The sequence below is a fragment of the Furipterus horrens genome, unplaced genomic scaffold (assembly GCF_987537825.1).
Source record: "Furipterus horrens unplaced genomic scaffold, mFurHor1.1.pri manual_scaffold_16, whole genome shotgun sequence".
NCBI classification, from domain to species: Eukaryota; Metazoa; Chordata; class Mammalia; order Chiroptera; family Furipteridae; genus Furipterus; species Furipterus horrens.
This window is the reverse complement of record NW_028327186.1, coordinates 1063510-1082985: the sequence shown is the minus strand read 5'-3', so window position 1 is coordinate 1082985 and position 19476 is coordinate 1063510. Positions and strand designations below refer to the sequence as shown.

The 19476-nt window shown below is 50.1% G+C and overlaps 1 protein-coding gene across 1 annotated transcript in view; it reads left to right on the top strand.

Moving 5' to 3' along the window:
* Positions 1 to 19476, top strand: part of GABRA5 (gamma-aminobutyric acid type A receptor subunit alpha5) — a 51047-nt gene extending 31571 nt beyond the window's left edge. The window contains exons 8-11 of the mRNA XM_090263825.1: positions 7813 to 7956; positions 11105 to 11257; positions 14724 to 14935; positions 18490 to 19476. Coding sequence (XP_090119951.1) covers positions 7813 to 7956; positions 11105 to 11257; positions 14724 to 14935; positions 18490 to 18792 — 812 coding nt within the window. The 3' untranslated portion in view covers positions 18793 to 19476. The remainder of the gene's footprint in view (positions 1 to 7812; positions 7957 to 11104; positions 11258 to 14723; positions 14936 to 18489) is intronic.

The window sequence follows — 19476 nt, the reverse complement described above, 5'->3', positions numbered from 1 at the left end:
TCAATGCATGGTTGCCTCTTGTGTGCCCCCAACTGGGGACCTGGCCTGCAACCCAGGCATGAGCCCTGACTGGGAATCGAACTGGCAACCCTTTGGTTCACAGGCCGGTGCTCAATCCACTGAGCCACACTAGCCAAGGCTTCTATTTTTATTTATACGTCCTGGAGTTTGCTGAAGCACTGGAATTTGGGGATTTATGTCTTTCACCAAAGTTGTGGCATTCTAACCATCACTCCTTCTAATTTTTTTTTTTTGTTCCATCCTCTCTCTTCCCTCTGAAGTTTAAATTATTTACATTGTACCTTTTCACATAACACTTTAGCTCTCCAGGGGTGTATTCCTTTTCTTTTTTTTTTTTTTTTAATTGTGTTTCCCCTCTCTATTCTTTATATTGGATAATTTCCATTCCTCTGTCTTCAAGTTCACTGATTCTTCATAATTTCCAACCTGCTGTTAAGCTCCTATACTAAATTTCTTATTTAGTACTTTAGATTTCCCAGTTTTAGAATTTGTATTTGGTTCTTTTAGTTTCAACGTCTCAGCTAAGATTTACTCTTAGTTTTTTGTTTTTTTTTTTTTAATAAAACATTACATTCTCTCCTTTACACCCTTAAGCATGGGGATAGGAGCTGCTTTTAAATCTTCACTTGCTGAATCCAGGCTTTGGATCCTTTCGGGGTCATTTTGTATTGATTGTATTTTCTGTTGACTTCAATGCATTTTTTCCAGTTTCTCTTACATTTAATAATTTTGAATTTGTTTCTGGGTAGTTCAGTGTCACATTACTGACACTATGAATTCTATTAAATTGGAGTGTTAATTTTTTGGCCAGTTAAGTTGACTGAAGGCAAAGGTCCAACTCTGTCTTTCCTGTGATAGACAAGAACTGAAATTTTGAATGAGTCTTTGACCTTAGGTGGGGTGAACAGGAATGAGTTAGCCATGTGGGTAGAGTTTACGTACATCTGGATACATCAGATTTGGGGCTTTTTCTCTGTGGCTCTTTCCTTGCTAGGAGTTTCCACCTCATTCTCCAGGGCTGCCATTTGGCTGGCCCCAGACTCTGGTTTGGCTCTTTAAGCCGGTAGAACTGAGGGGTCTCTCTGAGCGTTAACCATCTCACAGCTTTTTAAGTGAAAAGCCATTCTTTTCTTCCAATTCCCTTCGGTCTTTTCCTGTATCTGTTCACTGTCCAGTACCTTCAGGGTGTTATTTTTCAAATAAATCCTGAGTTAGTAGCTGTCACCTGATAACAGCCCCTCGCCATTGCTGGCAGGGGAACGTCTTTTGGTGCCAAGGGTTTCATTTTATACTATTTCAATCATTCCAAAGAGATTTTTGGAAGTAGGAGGCATAAGTGTGTGTGATGAGCCCAGATTAGGTTGGATGGAAATAATCCAATTTTTTTTCCCAACTATGATCTTCAAATGCCATGGAGAGCTAAAACACATTGTTTTTGGGAAAGCGATATAATGAAAAGGAGCTCTCACTAGGATTTATTTAACTTACTTGCTGTCATGGCGTGGCTGGCTTAATCAGTACTTCAACAAAACCTTCAGAACTCCCCAAGGCCTCTCGTTGGGGAATCGCTGATTGATGCCCCTCAAGGAAAATGGGTTGTTCACGTTCCCAAGAGGAGAATGACTTGTCTGTCCCTCTTTGTACAAGGAAATTGTCAGAGACCCAACACTACAAGTGAGATTATTTTGTCATCTTTAGTTTAAATAAAGTTCAATCAGCGCGCTATTCATATTTCATGGCTGCTGTGTGCAGGGCAGGCAGCACTAAAGCAACTTTGGGTTTTGGGAAATCAGACGCTGCTCTCACCCCTCTTCACCAAATTATCTCACAGCTAACAACCGACCAAGGGCAGCGAGATCATTTCGCACACTCAAAGCCAAAATACCCATCCACAGGATCTCATCACTCCTGCCTTCAAGCAAACCCCAAAGAGCAACCGGTCTGTGTGTTGCTTGAGATTTTGAACTTTCGTGCCAGATTTATTTTTATCTGAAGATTGTTTTGATTCAGGTGCTGGATGTCTTTTTTTTTAAATTATTATTTGTTGTTGATATCATTGCTCTGCTCTATCAAGCAGTTAGGATGATTTTCTTCAAATATCAAGAAGTCAGTCTGTGAGCCAAATGTTGCTGGTTCGATTCCCAGGCAGGGCACATGACGAGGGTGCACGTCAGGTCCCCAGTTGGGGGTGCGAGTGAGAGGCAACCACACAGTGATGTTTCTCTCCCTCTCTTTCTCCTTTTCCCTCTCTCTAAAAACAAACAAGCAAACAAATTATTTAAAAAAAAAGAAGTCGAAAACAACGCAAACTTCATGTCTCCTCAACGCATATGGTTTCAGCTCAGGACATAAGAATTTTAAGAGAAGCAATGTTATTCAATTATGTGCTTTTCTTCCTTGTTTTGCCTTTATTTATTTATTTATTTATTTTTTGGATTGATTAAAAATAGCTGCCTGGCCAAGTAGGTCATTTATATACCATGAGCATGTGAGTATGCAGGGGCTGAATGTGATAGTATAATGAGTTTCAAATGATCCAACCAACAGTTCTCTGCTGTCAGGAGACAAAGGAATGCAAATAGGTGTCGTTGTTCTAACGAGCCCCCTGCTCTGGCTTCGCCCATGCGTAGCTGACAGAGGCTCTCATTGCTGCCTCTGCTCAGGAATTCAAACCAACATTGAATTTAGCCCTGGTTTATAGAGACACGTGTCCCGTCAGTAAGGGAATTCCTTAAAGGTAACAGCATGGCTTCCATTTGGAAGACAAGTCAAGACTCTTTAGAAAAGACAAGAGAACTTAATTTCTTTTTGGTCATTTTATTCGCGGAGCGATGCATTACACGCTGGACTAAGGCGTGGGTTTGTGACAGTGGATACTAAGTTAGGCGTGGACGCTGCTTTGGCGAACCTGTCCTGGCTGAGCTGTGAGTCCTTAGAAACGCATTGGCTGGTCAGGTTCAGTACCCGGTCCAGCTACAAGCTCCATGGAGCTCAGAGGCGGGGAAGCTCACCGTGCGGATGAGATTTTGAAGTGAACCTGGAAGGATTGGACTAGAAGAAGGTGTAACAGAAATAAGGACAAACGGTCAGGGGTCAGCGAGTGGAGGTGTTGAGTGTCTCCTTCGGGGAAGTGACAGGATGGCAGGACTGCCCAGGTAGGGAGGACCAGGACCACACACGTGAGAAACTAGTGGGCGCAGCAGGGGATGATCTGGCGCAAAGGGGAGACTGTCCTGAACTCCCCGCCCTGGCGGTGGAGCCAAGAGCTGGGAACCGCCATAAGCATCAGAAGTGATGATAGCTGATAGATGTGACAGGCGGGTGTGCAGGATTGACGAAGGACGTGAGGCACAGGTGCCATCATGCAACCAGGTGGCTCAGGAGATGCCAGTCCTCACTGGGAAACTGGAAGTAATTGGAAGCACCTGCTGATTTGAGCAGACACGAGCTCATCAGTTTAGGGGGGTTGGGGAGCACCGAGGGGTTTCCTCCTCACACTGCTGACCTTTGTCCTGCTTCTCTTTTCTCTCCACGACAGCGGGTGACTCTTCTTTGTTCTTCTTTTCTGACTTGGGTGCCCCAGTCAGGGCAGTTCCCTATCTGCGGGTGCCGATGGGCCACTTGACCAGCCAATCTCAGTTTTCTCGTGTTGTTTCCCTGACAACGGGGCAGAAAGGTCATCTGCACATTCCCATTCCGTCGCAGTTATCCGTGGGCGAGGAGGAAGGCCGAGCCTGCTGATCTAAGTTTTAGCTGCTGCGAGGAAGGCCGGGGTCCTGGGTGTCCAAGAGAGGCCATGTGAAATGACGTATCGACACACACTTATATCTTCCAAAGTCTCTAGTCTCAATGATGCACGTGGTGTGCCAAGTGTTGGCTGTGTTTAGGAGGTGGGAACCTGAGCCCCCAGGTTTTAGGAGAGAGAGGAAGGTTGAGGGCAGGGGTGTCCGAGAGTTCAAATCTTGTATGTTTGCTGATCACCAACATTCCAATGATCGGTTACATCTTAAGCCGTGTTTAGTCTAACATCAGAGGCAACGAACGCACAGAGCTAAACGGGTGTCCCGGCTGGTTGTTGGCAGTTCCTGGGGGTCCCCGCAGCCTGTAGGATAAGGCTGACCAGTGGTCCTCCCACACCGGGTTCCTGCCTGCATGCCCAACAACCAGAAAGTGAATTCAGCTACAAAGGTCTTTTCCTAAGACTGGATTTGGCCCCAAGCCAAAATCTTTCCCAGCATAATGTTACATTTCTTTTCTTTTGTTTTCATTTTTTTTTATCCTTACCTAAGGACATTTTTAATTGCTTTTAAAGAGAGAGGAAGGGAAAGAGAGAGAGAGAAACACTTCAATGTGAGAGAGACGCATCAATCGGTTGCCTCCCATACACGCCCCAACCGTGGATCGAACCCACAGCCTTTCCATGTACAGGATGATGCTCCAACCCACTGAGCCACACCAGCCAGGGCAGGTTATGTTCTTTGTAACTACTATTTATTGAGCACCTACTATATGTCAGGCATATGCTGTCATAGCACCCCTAGGAGATGGGGGTTATTCCCCCTGGTCTATGGGTGGCTTCCAATAAAGGCGAAGAGTGTCAGTAGGTTGTTGAAGGTCAAAGCCATGCGTTGTATCTCACTCGCAGTTAGGCAGACACATTGCTTCTGAAAGGCCTTGCAAATCGGGCTGAGGGTGCCACGCGACTCTTCAGGGCCGGTGACACAGGGTGGGGGCAGACAGGAAGTGTCAGCCCGGGGGAAGGAGCCGCGTGGAAGGCAGTGATGAATTCCTAGTCCCGTATGAGTGAAAACAGTTCAGACCTTCCTGCCTGGCGCTGCTGATGGATGGTCGCGGGAGACAAGGATTATGGTCCTGAAACTTTCCATCATGACAAAGGCGCGCAGGCAAACCCATTGACCTCGTTTATGTTGTCTGTGGCTCCGAGATGGATGCCACACCAGTGACACGGAGAGGAATTTAGTGCTTCTCTGTGCCAGCGCTGAAATGCACATGAGTGGGCACTATGCCCATCCTTAATCTGATGAGCAGAGCTCAGCCGTGTTGAACCAACTTGCCGGAAGCCACGCTGGCCCTCGTTATCATTAATGCTATTAGCACTATCAATATTAATAGATCATTTAACACTTACATTTAATACTTACTAAGGCTTGAAAAGCAAGGTGATATGAATTATCAGTGTGCATCGTAAGTGACATGCATACATCACTTGGTGACTTCTGGTGACTTTGATCTAGTTACAATTCTTCTGGGGGGTCTTCGTTGTAAGATAAGCATTGTTATTCACCAGCACCCCCACTAACAATGGGGAAAGAGGCTTGGAGGACTCATGTCCAGCACACCGAGCCTGCAGGCGACAGAGCCAGCCTCCTCCCCAGCCAGTGACCCTGCAGCACAAATGCTCGTCCCTGGTGACACGTGGCGAAGCCACAGAGCCATCTGCAATTGTGCCCCACCCCCCAGGTCCTCATTCAAAGTGGTGCCCGGCCCTGCAGTAAGAAAAAGACCAGACAGGATGGGGTCCCTGCCCGCCAAGGGCCCGTCCCAGCCCCTCCACCTGCCTCTGCACCTCCACACCCCACCACGAGTCCCGCCTGTGTCCTCCCGTCGTCCAGGGCACCAGGGGAGGCCCCGCACCCTCAGGCCTCTGCCAGTCTCCCGATCGTTCCATGTGCCCTGACACGCCCTCTCCCTTTGTCCTCGGGGGGCTCAGCACCCAGCGCACAGCTCCACGTGGTAGGGCAGGTGTTTCCTGCGGATGCAGGTCTGGGTTCCCTCTGCCCTGAGGTGGGAGTTCCCTAGGAGCTCAGGGCAACTCGCGTCTGCCCAGGCTTGGGGGTCCCCTCCTTCTCTTGGCCTGGGGGTCACACTCACAGCCCCCTGCAGACTGGGAAATGGATGGGAGGAGTGGACGGGACATCTCCCTGCAAATGTGGCCATTGAGGGAGGCCAGCCTCCGAGCTCAGGAGCAGACACAGGACAGAGACACAGGATGACAGGGACGCAAGCTGCCTGAACCAGTCTGTGGACAGTCGGGAGCTGGGGTGCTGCCTCTTTGCCTCTTACTGTCTGCCCCCCGCTTCCATCCCCGGCCAGGATCCAGCGAGACCAGAGTGCCTGAGGGCTGTGGCCCTTCAATACTGAGTCAGTGTCCTGTAGCATGTCCACAATAGGAATCCCACTGTCCCTCCGGGAGCCGCCAGTCCCAGCATATGCCCGGCGGTGCCCAGAACCGGACTTACAAAGAGCGCTGGCCAAGGTGGACAGCGTCATCACCCCTCCCCACCCTGAGCCGCATCTCCCCAGGAGAGAGGGGCCCCCTGACAGACCACACTGGCAGGAGAGCTCCAAGGCTGCCCGTGTGTGAAAAACACACTCCTGTATCGTCTAAAACGTGAAAAAACAGGCCATGTGACTTTTTAACAGCGTGACAAGAATACCACGCGACATCCACCTGCAATGTGCATGAAGTGTAGCAGCCATGGCATCTCACCAATCGCTGTAACAGGGTCTAGTCGATTTCCTCCTATTTTCTACCTTACCAATAGGCAGGTGGAGGTTCCTGTTTCCTTGTGAGCTGTCACGGGAGACGGGGGGTTGTCATTTCCACCTTCTAGGGGCTGCCTACACTCCTTGGCTTGTGGCCCCTTTCTCCATCTGCAAAGCCGGTCAAAGTGGCCAAGTCCCTTTGTCTGAGTCCCTTTGTCATGCTTCGCATTTTTCTGAGCTGAGTCTGTATGGCTCCCATGGGAGTGCTTTATTATTTTAAAGATTTTATTTTTAGAGAGAGGGGAAGGAAGGGAGAGAAACATCAATATGTGGTTGCCTCTCACGCGCCCCCAACTGGGGACCTGGCCCACAACCCAGGCCTGTGCCCTGACTGGGAATCAAACCGGCGCGGCGACCTTTCTGTTTGCAAGCCAGCATTCAATCCACTGAGCCACACCAGCCAGGGCAGAAGGTTCTCTGTTTTAAAGGGCTCAAGGGATTATACTGAGCCCACTGGGATAATTCAGCATACTCTCCTGATTTTAGGGCCTGCAGCTTTAATTCCATATGCACAGGGCCTTTTGCCATGTAACCCAACACACTCAGGTGGGACCCCAGGGGCGAAGGTTGTGCCTGCCAGGCCGCCTTCCCACCAGGACAGCAGGCGCTAACAGGACACGTGGCTGCTGCGAAGTGGAACCTGTGTGGTAGCAGAGGCAGTCCAAGCTGCTCCAAGGGTGGCAGGCGTGACGTCATTCTGCACCCCAGGGGCCCAAGACGGAGGTGCTATTACCACCCCCTTCTACAGATGGGAAAACTGAGGCACAGGGCGTAAGTGACTTGCCCAGTGCCAAAGAGCTGGGGGCCCCCCAGGCGCTGTGGTCTCAGGGGCCCCGTGATAGTGTCCCCCACAAAATGCATCCCAGGAAGGGCTGGGTACTGGTTTCTGAGCACTGGGACTTTTAGGAAAGGACGGCCCTCAGTTGTGGAGGCTCTGCCCTGGTCTGAGCACCCTGCACACCTTTTTTTTTGTTTCTTTTTTAATCCTCACCTGCGGATATGTTTATTGATTTTAGAGAGAAGGAGGGAGAGAGACAGAGAGAGAAACGGATCAATTGATGACCGGGGATTGAACCCGCGACCTTTTGGGGTACAGGACGACGCTCCAACCAGCCAAGCCACTTTCCCTGTGAACCTGGACTTTCTAACGCTGCTCGTGCTCCTTTGGCTGTGCCAGGTTTCCAATGACACCACGCTGATGCCGCTCTCTGTTCCCCCGTACAGACGCGTACCCCAATTCTGAAGTCGTCTACGTGTGGACCAACGGCACCACCAAGTCGGTGGTGGTGGCGGAAGACGGCTCCAGGCTGAACCAGTACCACCTGATGGGGCAGACGGTGGGCACGGAGAACATCACCACCAGCACGGGTGAGACCTGGCGCACGCAGGGCGCCACGCAGCGGGGAGCTCCGCCTGAGCCCACCCGTCCTGTTCCGCTTGCGCCCACTCTCCTCTGAGGCCCGGGCACAGCTGCTGGGCAGCAAGCAGCGGCCTGGGCCAGGCCCCTCCCGGCAGCCGCACGTGGGGACGCCAGCGGCAGCAGTGGCATTAAGGGACATGCCAGGCTAATCGGCAGGGCACTGGGCCCCGTATGCATGCAGCACACAGAGGCCCTGGTGACCATTGGCCCTGCCCGAGGCTACAGGGACCAGCTTATATAACACAGCCCCTGCCCTGGGCTCAGAAACACACGCGCGATAGTCTCTGCATGACAGGTAGCCCATCTGCTGCAAATGCTCCTGTTTCCCTGCTCCCCGGCCTCCTGCTGTGAACATTTGGAAAAGACGCCCCTGGGTGGAATTTTGGAAAGCATGACTGAGCAGCACAGAAATAGCCCAGGCCCTACACGCAGCAGGTGCTGTCGCTCCCATGTGCGTGGGGCTGAGCTGAGGCATACAGCTGCCATACCTGCCGCTTCATCTGGAGCAAAATGGGGGGGTGGAACGAAATACCTTCCCCCTCTCAGGCTGCAGGTATGTCTGCAGACACCTCGTGGTCACGTGAGGCACAGCAGTAGCAGTCAGGGTCACAAAGTGTGGCTCTGGGCAGGGCAGGGCTCCAGAGAGTCTCCAGGTGGCCAAGGAGAAAAGGGTAACAGGATGGCGTGAGCCCTGATTGGAGCATGAGTTCTAATCTCCAAGGGACCCCCTCAAGGGAGCCCCTGGTCAGCGCCCTGCTTTCTCAGCACCGCCAACCTCAGGGGCAGCAGAAAGCATGTGGACCTTTATTCCTACCAACTGTTACTGGGCATCCTGGGGACAGATGAGATCCTGGCAGGTATCTGGGGGACAGGACAGTGGCCTCCCCTTGTGATTAGCATACTTAGTGCAAAAGAAGAAGAAACAGTTGCTATTTCATGGAAACCAGAGAAAAGGTGGCCTGGCAGAATTCGGGATACAGAATTGTGGTGCTAACGGATGATGCTACTGTTTGGAGTTCTTCCACATCGTTCTGTACATTTTTATGAATGAGGTTCCCGTCTCTCTTTGCCTTCTGAAAAGATAGCCTTTTCTTTGTGATATGATCTGATATTGCTACCGTCAATTCAAAAACAAGACTAAAAAGAACACCAAAGGAGAATTAAGAGTAGGGAAGAGAGGCGGGTCGCCCCCAACACCCTTGGCTCCGTGGAAACTCACTGTCCAGAGACAGTAAGTAGCCCAAACCTGTATCTTGTCTGCGAGGAGGAAAGGTGGCTGATCTGTCTAGAGGAGGAAAGCCCCGATCAAGCCTTCCAAGCTCCTTTTATGGAGGAGCGTATCCAGGGGATACAGAGTCAGGTTCCACAAACCATCCATCAATTTCAAATGCTTGGGTTACTGTGAACAATCACTGGTTACTGATAACAACGTAAGGAACACAGTGAGTATTCTGGGTCACAGTCCGCCAGGCATCCTGGCACTATATGGACGTCAAGTGCATACGCCTTCCGGGTACTTGATGTCACACAGGCCCTATAGCTACCTTAAGAGATAAGAAAAACTGACCAAGCTTCAACGCTGAATATTCATTCTCTAAATCCAATTCAACCCCCTGAATGGGCTTTCGGGTCATGCCGGTCTTCCACCCTTCCCGGTCTTCTGGTCAAGACTTACAGGCCTCCCGGGGTGGGGGGTGGGGCTAGCTTGTGGCTGGGCTCCAATTCCCGAAACCTCGCAGGGTGGTCCCCTCCAGGGAAGTCATTTCAAACCCTCCTGCGGAGAAACAGAGAAGCGCCTCCCCTGAGCTCAGGCCCTGCAGAGAGGGACTGGGGTCTAGTCGTGGCTCCTACGCATATCTCAGCCCCTTTCTCTGGGTCTCTGTTTTTATTTTCTGCTGGGAGGGACAGAGGGAACCTGCTGCCCCCTCTCCCCTGCTCTCTCCTGCCCGGGCCTGGGCTGGAGGCGGGACTGTGGCCTGACCCACCATCTCCCTGTCTGTCAGGGGCCCATTTTGCCACCTGGTGTTCATGTTTCCTCTTACCTCTGCCGTTTGGCCGGCTGTAACAAAAGGCACATGGGGACACACCGTCCGCTGGCCCTGCTGAACTGTGGGCTTCATTCGGTACCAACAGCAGGCGTGGGCCCTGTGCTGTTACTCATCTGCAAAGCCCCAGCTCTGCCCACACAGCCGGCCGACCACCCCCAAGAGGGGGCACCACGTGGGGTCTGCTTCCACAAGGCAGGGCCCCTTCCCCCTCGTTCAAGTTCAGCCATACTGTCTCCTCCTTGCAATGCACCAAAGCCCTCTCGTCCTCAGAGCAACTCAGCTCTGCCTGTTTCTCAAAGCCTGTCCTGGGCAGGGGCGCATTCTGGTGGCATCAAAGACTCGGGCTGACAGCCCTTCACTGACCCCTCCCCCAGCACCCCGCCGACTCCCCGCTCCTTACCAGTTCACCATCAGCGCAGCGTCGTTCTCAGCGATGAACGGGAGGTCCCCGCTGGCCTCCCACACCGCCAGGCAGATGCAGAGGAGGCGCTGGGGCATCGCCAAGGAAGTGCCCCAAGCTCCCTGTCGGGCAGCCGGTGGTGAGGACAGAGCAGCCGCCAGGACCCAGGCCTCCAGAGGCCGCTATTGGTGGCCACCCTGCCCCAGCAGGGACACAGAGCCTGGGGCGCGTCGTCGCCCCCAGCTCCTGGGAGCCTCCTGGGCTGGGACACAGGGCGAGACCCCTCCACACACCGCAGGGCTCTGTGACATCCCCAGGTCTAGGTGGAGAGGCTAAGTCCTAGATCCCAAGGGCACCCGCGGCCACGGGGCGGGGGAGGGCACACAGGCTGTGAGGGGGATTATGAAAGCGCAGAAATCTGATTTTCCCAGGAAAAGCACCCGCCTGCAAGGCTCTCCAGAGCCTGGTGGTCAGAAGACTTATACAAGGATCATTAAGAAATCCACACGATCCCCATCCTCTCCTTTGCCCAAATCATACAAACAAACACTTGTGTGGTGGGAGGTGCAGAGAGGTCAGGATCCGGGACCCAGGACGCAGCCTGGGAGCCACTGGGCTGGGTGACGGAGTCACTGTGCTTATCTGCAGGGGAATACACCATCATGACGGCTCATTTCCATCTGAAGAGGAAGATTGGGTACTTTGTCATCCAGACCTACCTGCCCTGCATAATGACCGTGATCCTGTCCCAGGTCTCCTTTTGGCTGAACCGAGAATCTGTCCCGGCCAGGACGGTGTTTGGTAAGTGTCCCCAAGCCGGGTCTGGGCTGGTCTTCTGTGACCGACTCTCACCAGCGCCCGCAAAAACAGTTTCCATTCTGTGACCTGGAATCTGAAGGATCAATTAGAGGAGAGTCCAGCATTCAGGATTAGGCTTTGGGATTGCTCTCTGAGCCGGGGTTTAGGGGATAATGGTCCAGTTGATCATTGTTTCTGTTCTGAAAAGTCTTCCACAGGGAGCCTTTCTTTTCAGCTTTGAAATGGCCAACAATCTGTCTTAGGTGACATTTTGCTACAATATTTTTAGAGGTCTCTCAAAGCCCTACTTTGTATGTTGTATGTTATCAGGCAGTTTTCTTTGAAGTGTGGATGCCACTGAAAAGTTAACCCCGGGGCTCTGGCCAGGCAGTTCAGTTGGTTAGCGTGCCGTCCCCATTCTCCAAGGTTGTGGGTTCGACTCCCAGTCAGTACACATGCAAGAATCAACCAACAAACGCATCAATAAGTGGAACACCAAATTGATGTCTCTCTCTCTCTCTCTCTCTCAAATCAATTTTGAAAAATGTATAAAGCAAACCCCCAAGTGGCAATCAATATGTCACATGTCATAGGATAGCAATGAATTATACATGTAACATTCATGTGTGATAGGTGCACACGCATGCCCATGGTATACATACATGTAGGTGGCATGTGCCTATATACAAACATATGGTACGAATCTAGACATCACTTGGCTCTAACTTTGAATCTTTGTATCCTCAAACCCGAGGAGCGATACTGAGTGTAGTTTTGCAGGTGACCTGTGGTAATGGAAAACTCTTCCGTTTTCCTAAGCTGAAAAGCAAACTTCAGTCCTCAGCTCTTCGTATGGCACTGTCCCTTCCAAAAAAGGGAGGGTGACGTGCATTTTAGGGGTGTGCTCCCCTAGGGTGCCAGGGTGTTCCTAGGGACCTTCTCTCTTGCTCCAACCTTGTACCCGGCTTCACTTGCTTCAGGAATGTTTCAGGGAGCTGTGGTGCACCCCCCACCCCCAGCTCTTTAGGGGATATCAGTAGGCAGGCATGGGAAAGAATTAGTAGAAAAGTGCCATTTCCTCTTGGAGATTTTCAATGCACATTAGGATGTTAAGAGACCCAAGGAGACGCAAGAAGCCAATTCAAGGGCAGGCACAGAACACTTCCCCTAGCACAGTGATTAACTGGATTGTAATAAAAAGCCCAGGATGCCACCAGGTTCATTATTAAGCATTAATTCCATGCACAGTACTCTGTCATACCTTTGAAGGGTGACATTCGGTGACAGCTAAGCCGCCGTGACCAGAAAGGTCCAAACCTGTACGAATTTGTATGAGTTTATTTGAGCCATATTGACAACAGTTGCCTGGAAGCAAAGTCTCAAGGAATTGAGCAAATGCTCCAGAGAATGGCAGTTTTGCACGTTATTGTATATATCCGAATCAAAGGAGGAGGCCTAAGGCAGTTACATGAAACTCACTTGTGATAGATTAGGGAGGCGGGAGAAAGCAAAGTAGGGAAACAACTGGGATTGGATAAAAGTAAAATGATAGACACATACTTCTTTTAATGGCGTGGTTCAGTGGATTGAGTGTTGGCCTGTGAACCAAAGGGTCGCAGGTTCGATTCCTGGTCAGGGCACATGCCTGGGGTGTGGGCCAGGTCTCCAGTTGAGGGTGTGTGAGAGGCAACCACACACACATTGATGTTTTTCTCCCTTTCTTTCTCCCTCCCTTCCTGTGTCTAAAAATAATTAAATTATATCTTTAAAAAAAATAATTAGTACAGTAACAATAACAATGAGGGGTTTTTGTCTCCTGCTCTTGTGGGAGCTTGTGCCCTGAGGGGTCTGGAGAAAAGGAAATCACTCTGACATTCCAAAGGCCTGTTATTGTAGCTGCAAAAAAGACAATAGCCAGGCTCAGTTAAGGTAAAGACTGACCTTTGTCAGGGAAGATATGGTCCTAGGACATGACCACCCGCCATGGCTGGCCTTTAGTTAGGAAGTTTTCATTGTGTGGTTACCTTCAGCCTCTGAGTTTGTAAGGCCGCCATGTGCCCCCCCCCCCAAGCCATTTGGGTTCAGTGCGTGGCCTTCGTCACCCACAGAGTTGTACCGGTTGCCTAGGGAGGCTGTAACAAAGACCCAAGCACAGGGGCTTCAACAACAGAGGTTAATTTTCTCAGCTCTGGAGGCTACAAGTCCAAAGTCAAGGTGCAGGCAGGGTTGGTCCCTTCTGAAGGCTGTGAGAGATGCACCTGCTCCAGGCCTCTCTTCTGGTTTCTGATAGGTCTCAGCTTATGGCCACACATCTCTCTGAGTCTCTGACACCAGCCACCCTCGATCAGGGCCACCCTGACCACCTCGTTTGAACTTGATTGCTTCTGTAAGGCTGTGTATTTCCAGGTTAGGCTGTATGATGAGGTTCTGTAGGTTAGGACAGGGACTATGACTTTGAGGACACAATTCAGCCATGACAGGTGGAAGCCATGGGGGATGGAAGGGTCCTGCATTCCTGGGGCCGCATATGGCTTCTCCTTTGCCAGCTGGCCGATGTGGGTACATTGCTAACCATTTTTTTACATTTTCAAGTTGCTCACCTGCAATGTGGGGGGTAATGATACCCATGCAAAACGTGGCTTAGATTAGAGTCCAGCCCTTAGTAGATGCCCTGTAGGTGGCTTGTTCTCTGCCAGTCCTAGAGCAATGTCACCACTGCGAGTTTTCCCAGAACACAGGCAGCCAGCCTCAGGCACCCTGCCCAGCCACCTCAAGGGGACATTGACTGCCTTGGATTCTGAGACGGTACTTCTGTGTGCTCGTACCCCTTGGAGCCTCCATGTGCCCTGAGCCCACAACTTGTAACGCATGCACCTCATCTCTGTGAGGCACCTCGCTCCATACAGTGTGAATGCCATTGCCCCTTGGATCTTGGATCTTGACCTAGTGCCACGAAGCAACACGCCTCCCTCAACACCTCTTTGTTGAGCGCCAGCTGTTTGCTGGGCTTGGTCAGGGCAACCAGGACACAGTTAGGGTGTGTGTATCAATACACCCCAATCCCTGCCCTTCTCAGTTTATATTCTAAAAGGAGACAGCCAACCAGATAAATAAAATAAGCAGTATTTTATTTATTTTATTTTATTATTATTTCTTTAAAGATTTTATTTATTTTTAGAGGGAGGGGAAGGGAGAGAGAGAAGCATCAGTGTGTGGTTGCCTCTCACACGCCCCCAACTGGGGGCCTGGCCCACAACCCAAGCATGTGCACTGACTGGGAATCGAACCGGCAACCCTTTGGTTTGTAGGCCAGGACGCAACCCGCTGAGCCACACTAAGCAATATTTTAAATGCTACAAGGGAGTTAAATGTTATGGGAACCTTTGAACTGGAGCAGTGCCATCCCTGTCGCCTGGGGTCTGGGCCGGGCACTGATCCCTGTTTCCGCTGTTCCCACCCTCGCCGCCAGGGGTGACCACAGTGCTGACCATGACGACGCTCAGCATCAGCGCGCGGAACTCGCTGCCCAAGGTGGCCTACGCCACCGCCATGGACTGGTTCATCGCCGTGTGCTACGCGTTCGTCTTCTCCGCGCTGATTGAGTTCGCCACGGTCAACTACTTCACCAAGAGGGGCTGGGCCTGGGACGGCAAAAAAGCCTCGGAAGCTGCCAAGATCAAGGTACCGCCTCCCTTCCTCCCTTCACCGTTCTTTCAAATTCCCTCCGCCGAGTAAACGTGCCGGTTCTATGCGCAAACGTAAGACTAGGGGTTTCTGCTCCCCACCTCCCTGCACCCAACAAAGGTCCCTTCCCTGCGCCAAGGTCCTTGCAAAGTGGGACTTACCACAGGGCCCGTTTCAAGTTCATTTTGAATCGCCAGTTTTGTTCAAGCGAAAGCTCTGGGGCCCATCTGAACGGCCTGGGCTGTTATTCTCAGGTCTTTTATTTTTGCTTAAAAAGCCTCTTGCCTGGTCAGGACTACCCGTCCAGTCTTCCACTCGTTCTCCGCCACTCGGTCCTCAGTGTGTCTTCTGAAGGTGGCTTTACGGTCCAGTCCGTGCGCCACCCTTGCCACAGGTCTGAATGGAGACCTGCAGGGAGTGGGCTGATGACGGCGACTTGGATTGTGTGATCATGGAACAGCGCTGGTCTCAGTAAATCGTAGGGAACTTCGGGACTAAGTATGGCTCCCCAGGAGTTGTGGCGCTGGGGTCCCCACTCCGAAGGGCGGAGGGCTCCATGTGGGGCACCCACGCATATTGGGCGGTGCGCACGAGTGTGTGGGCGTGGTGTTAGCGGAGCAGAGAGCGCTCGAGATATAGACTGTCCGCAGCTGTCACCTGCCGGGATCTCCAGAACCATAGGCCAGGTCCGACATTGGGGTGCAAGGTAGACTTTAGGGGTACGCAGCTGTGAAAGGGCAGAGGAAGCGAGAGACACCGGCGGAATAAGTTGAAGCTGACCCTGAGGAACCGGAGCCGGAGGCCATGTGCTGGCCACTGCTCCTGGGGGCCGGCCACGCCTCCGGGACCCGCACAGATGGCTGTTCCAGGTGACTGCCCACAAAGCGAAGCACAGGCTGTGGGGGCAGACCAGCCTCTTCCAAAGCGTCTGCTCGCTCCCTGGTTTCCCCGGAGGTGAAAGCCGCCCTGGCCGGGTGGCTCAGCTGGTTGGAGCATCATCTTATGCACCAAAAGGCTGTGAGTTCGATTCTTGGTCAGGGCACATACCTAGGTTTGGGGTTCAAGCCCTGGTCGGGGCACATGCAGGAGGCAACCGATGGATTTTTTTTCTCTCTCTCTCATGGATGTTTGTCTCTCTCCCTCTCCCTTCCTCTCTCTTTAGAATCAATAAAAACATTCTTGGGCGAGGTTTTTTTTTTTTTTTTTTTATTTAAGAGAGCCGTTCAAAGCAGTAGGCAGCTGTTCAGCCATGTCCATGGGTTCCTTCTGGGCAAGGAGGGGCCCCAAGAGCCTGCTCTGGCCCGGGGACTGTCCTGCCCTCCCTCCCAGGTCCTCTGTGGTCCTGCAGCTCCTGCATCTGATTCCACATGTATTTGACCTGCCTTTTCACCTGCCCTGTGCTCTTCCTTTCTGCTTTTTAGTTTTCTCATAGTTTCAGTGGTGATTTCTTTTCTTTTCTTTCTTTTTAAAACTATAGTCACCATGTGGTACATTATGTCCCCAGGACATTTTTATTTGTAACTGAGTGCTTGTACCTTAGGACCCCCTTCACCCGTTTTGCCTGTCCCCCTCTGCCCTCCCCCCCCTCTCCCTCCCCCTCCCCCTTCCCCCCAGCAACCACCAGTCTGCTTCTCTGTATCTATGAGCTTGTTTCTGTCTTCTTTCTTTGTTTTTCAGCTTCCATATATAAGTGTTTGTCTTTCTGCCTGACTTATTTGATTTAGTATAATACCAGATGGTACGGTCTGCTTTTTTTTTACCCTTACCCGAAGACATGCTTATTTTTTCTTTTAGAGAGAGGGAAAGGGAAGGAAGGAGGGAGAGAAATATTGATGTGAGACAGAAACATTAATCAGTTGCCTCTTGCATGCATCATAATCGGGGACTGAACCCATAACATAGGTATGTGTCTGACCAGGAATCGAACCTGAGACATTTCGGTTTACCGGATGATGCTCCAACTAGCTGAGCCACACTGGAGAGGGCAGGAATGCTCATTTTTTACAGCTGAGTAATATCTCATTGTATATGTGAGGTATGTCCAGAAGATATCCGGTCGTGTAATATGAAAAATAGAAACATTTATTGAAGAACATACAAGATACAAAAAACATTGTTCATAGGACAATGACGCCTCAGTCCCCTTCAAAGTAGGCACGTTGGGACCTCACACAGTTCTCCCAATTGCCATCCGCTGCCCCATTGTATTTTCCTGATTCTCATAAATGGTCTGAAATCTCCTCCCTTTCAAAGGTGACTTTAGTTTGGGAAAAGCCAAAAGTTGCTGAGCGCCAAATCTGGGCTGTAGGGGGCGCTGAGTCACCTGGGTGATATGATGTTTCTCAAAAAATTCTGCACCAGACGTGATACATGAGTTTGTGTGTGATGGAGCTGCCAATCACCAGCTGCCCATAGCTGTGGCCTTCAGAGTCATCCAAATAGTTTCTCTGGAGGAATGTTCAAGCTTAACACAAAATTTGATGTAGTTCATTGCTCTACTCGCTCAGTCATTTTGAATGCGACGGCCACACAGGACACATGCTCACTCAATGGCGTCTACTGCCCCCACTGACTAGTACAGTGAAGTCGTCATTGTTCACGCATGAGCATTCCAGTCCACTCTCCTTGGTTGCCAGGTTACAGCAACGTCACACAAACCATTCTTATTATATTAACAATGGGTGGACAGACCTCATATATACTACCTTCTCTTTATCCATCCATCTGCTGATGACAGTTAGGTTGGTACCATGTCTTGGCTTATTGTGACTAATGCTGCAATGAATCTGGGGGTACAGATATTTTTTCCCAAATCCTGATAGCAGTTTCTTTCATTTACTCTCTGTGTTTTCCAACTTTTATTTAATGAGATTGTATTACTTTGGTAATGGAACAGAATTTTTCGGCAGCTTATGCAAATGTTTAAACATACAGCAATGTTTAAAGAATTTCACAATGAACACCTGTCTGCCATTAACACTTTACTGTTTACATCATCACCATCTGTCATCTGTCTATGATCTAGTCATGCATTCAGACCTCTACTCAGCCTCAATCCATCTATCAATCCCTCTTATTTTTTAGACATTTCCAAGTAAATTTCAGAGGACAGTACATTCCCCAACTAAATACTTCAGCATGCAGATCATTAGCTAGAGTTTAATATCTGCTTACTATTTGGTTCATTCAAAGCAAAAATGTTAGAGTGTGAAATGTACAAATACTAAGGATTCACTTGTGGGGTTTTGATAAGATGTTTATTTGTGGGACCCAGTCCCTATCACAATAGAGACCAGCACCAGCACCCCGGCCCGGTCCTGTGCTTATTGCAACAATGGTAACCACTATTCCAGTTTCTCCTGCCATAAATAACTGGATCAGAATTTCACATCCAAGGCTGGCCATGCGGGTTGTAGGCTTACAAGTCTGTGGAGTCTGCCCTCTGCCAAAGCCAAGTGATGGTTCTTTCTCTCTTTACAGATAAACCTTTAAAAGTGAGCTGACAGTTGCCTGCAAGTGGCATGCCTTTCTGTTCTTATTCTGTTTTGCAGAAAAAAGAGCGGGAACTCATACTAAATAAGTCTGCAAATGCATATACCACTGGGAAGATGACCCATGCCCCCAACATCCCAAAGGAGCAGACGCCGGCAGGGACCTCCAGTGCATCCGCAGTGGCAGGAAATCCTTCCGAAGACAAGACCCCCGAAAGCAAAAAGACTTACAACAGCGTCAGCAAGATTGACAAAATGTCCCGAATTGTGTTCCCAGTCCTCTTCGGCACTTTCAACTTGGTCTACTGGGCAACCTATTTGAATAGGGAGCCGGTGATTAAAGGGGCTGCCTCTCCAAAATGATGCGCGGCACCCTGAAACTCCAAGAGAGTCATCATCCTCCCGTGGAGTGGGACCCCGTGGGGGGAGGGGAATGAGCTCAGAGAGACTTCCCATTCTTGGGCACTATCTTTCAGGAAAATTTTGCATGTTTAATAATATGTACAAATACTCTTGCCTTGATGTTTCTACATTTAACGTCAGAAGTTTCAAAGATGTCACATTGATAAATAAAACAAAGAACTTTCTAGAAAACCAGAATGGCTCTGACACTCAGATGCTCAGTATCTGACATTGATAGTTTACAAATAAGATAAGTATATTTTTAACTGTTCCAAGCGTCACCTAACGATGTTTTTTATACTTCCAATGTCATTTCATACAAAATTTCCCAGCAAAGAAATATTTTATGAAATGCTCCATGGTTATTACTTGACCAACTCTTGCAAGAAACAACAATCACAAAGAGCACATTTTTCATTAAAAAGGAAACTTGTGAGCATTTACGTACAAAACTAATTGCCTTTGATAATTCTTACTCTTCAGAAATTAGAAAGTCCTGCATGACCTTACTTTAAGAAATAGAATAGGCAAATATTTATGCAGACAAATTTAATAACAGACACATATGGTATGTTAGATTAACAGATAAAGTATTTCCCCAAGGACAAAATTAACTGCTTAAAGAACCTTTTTTCTTTGTTTTTG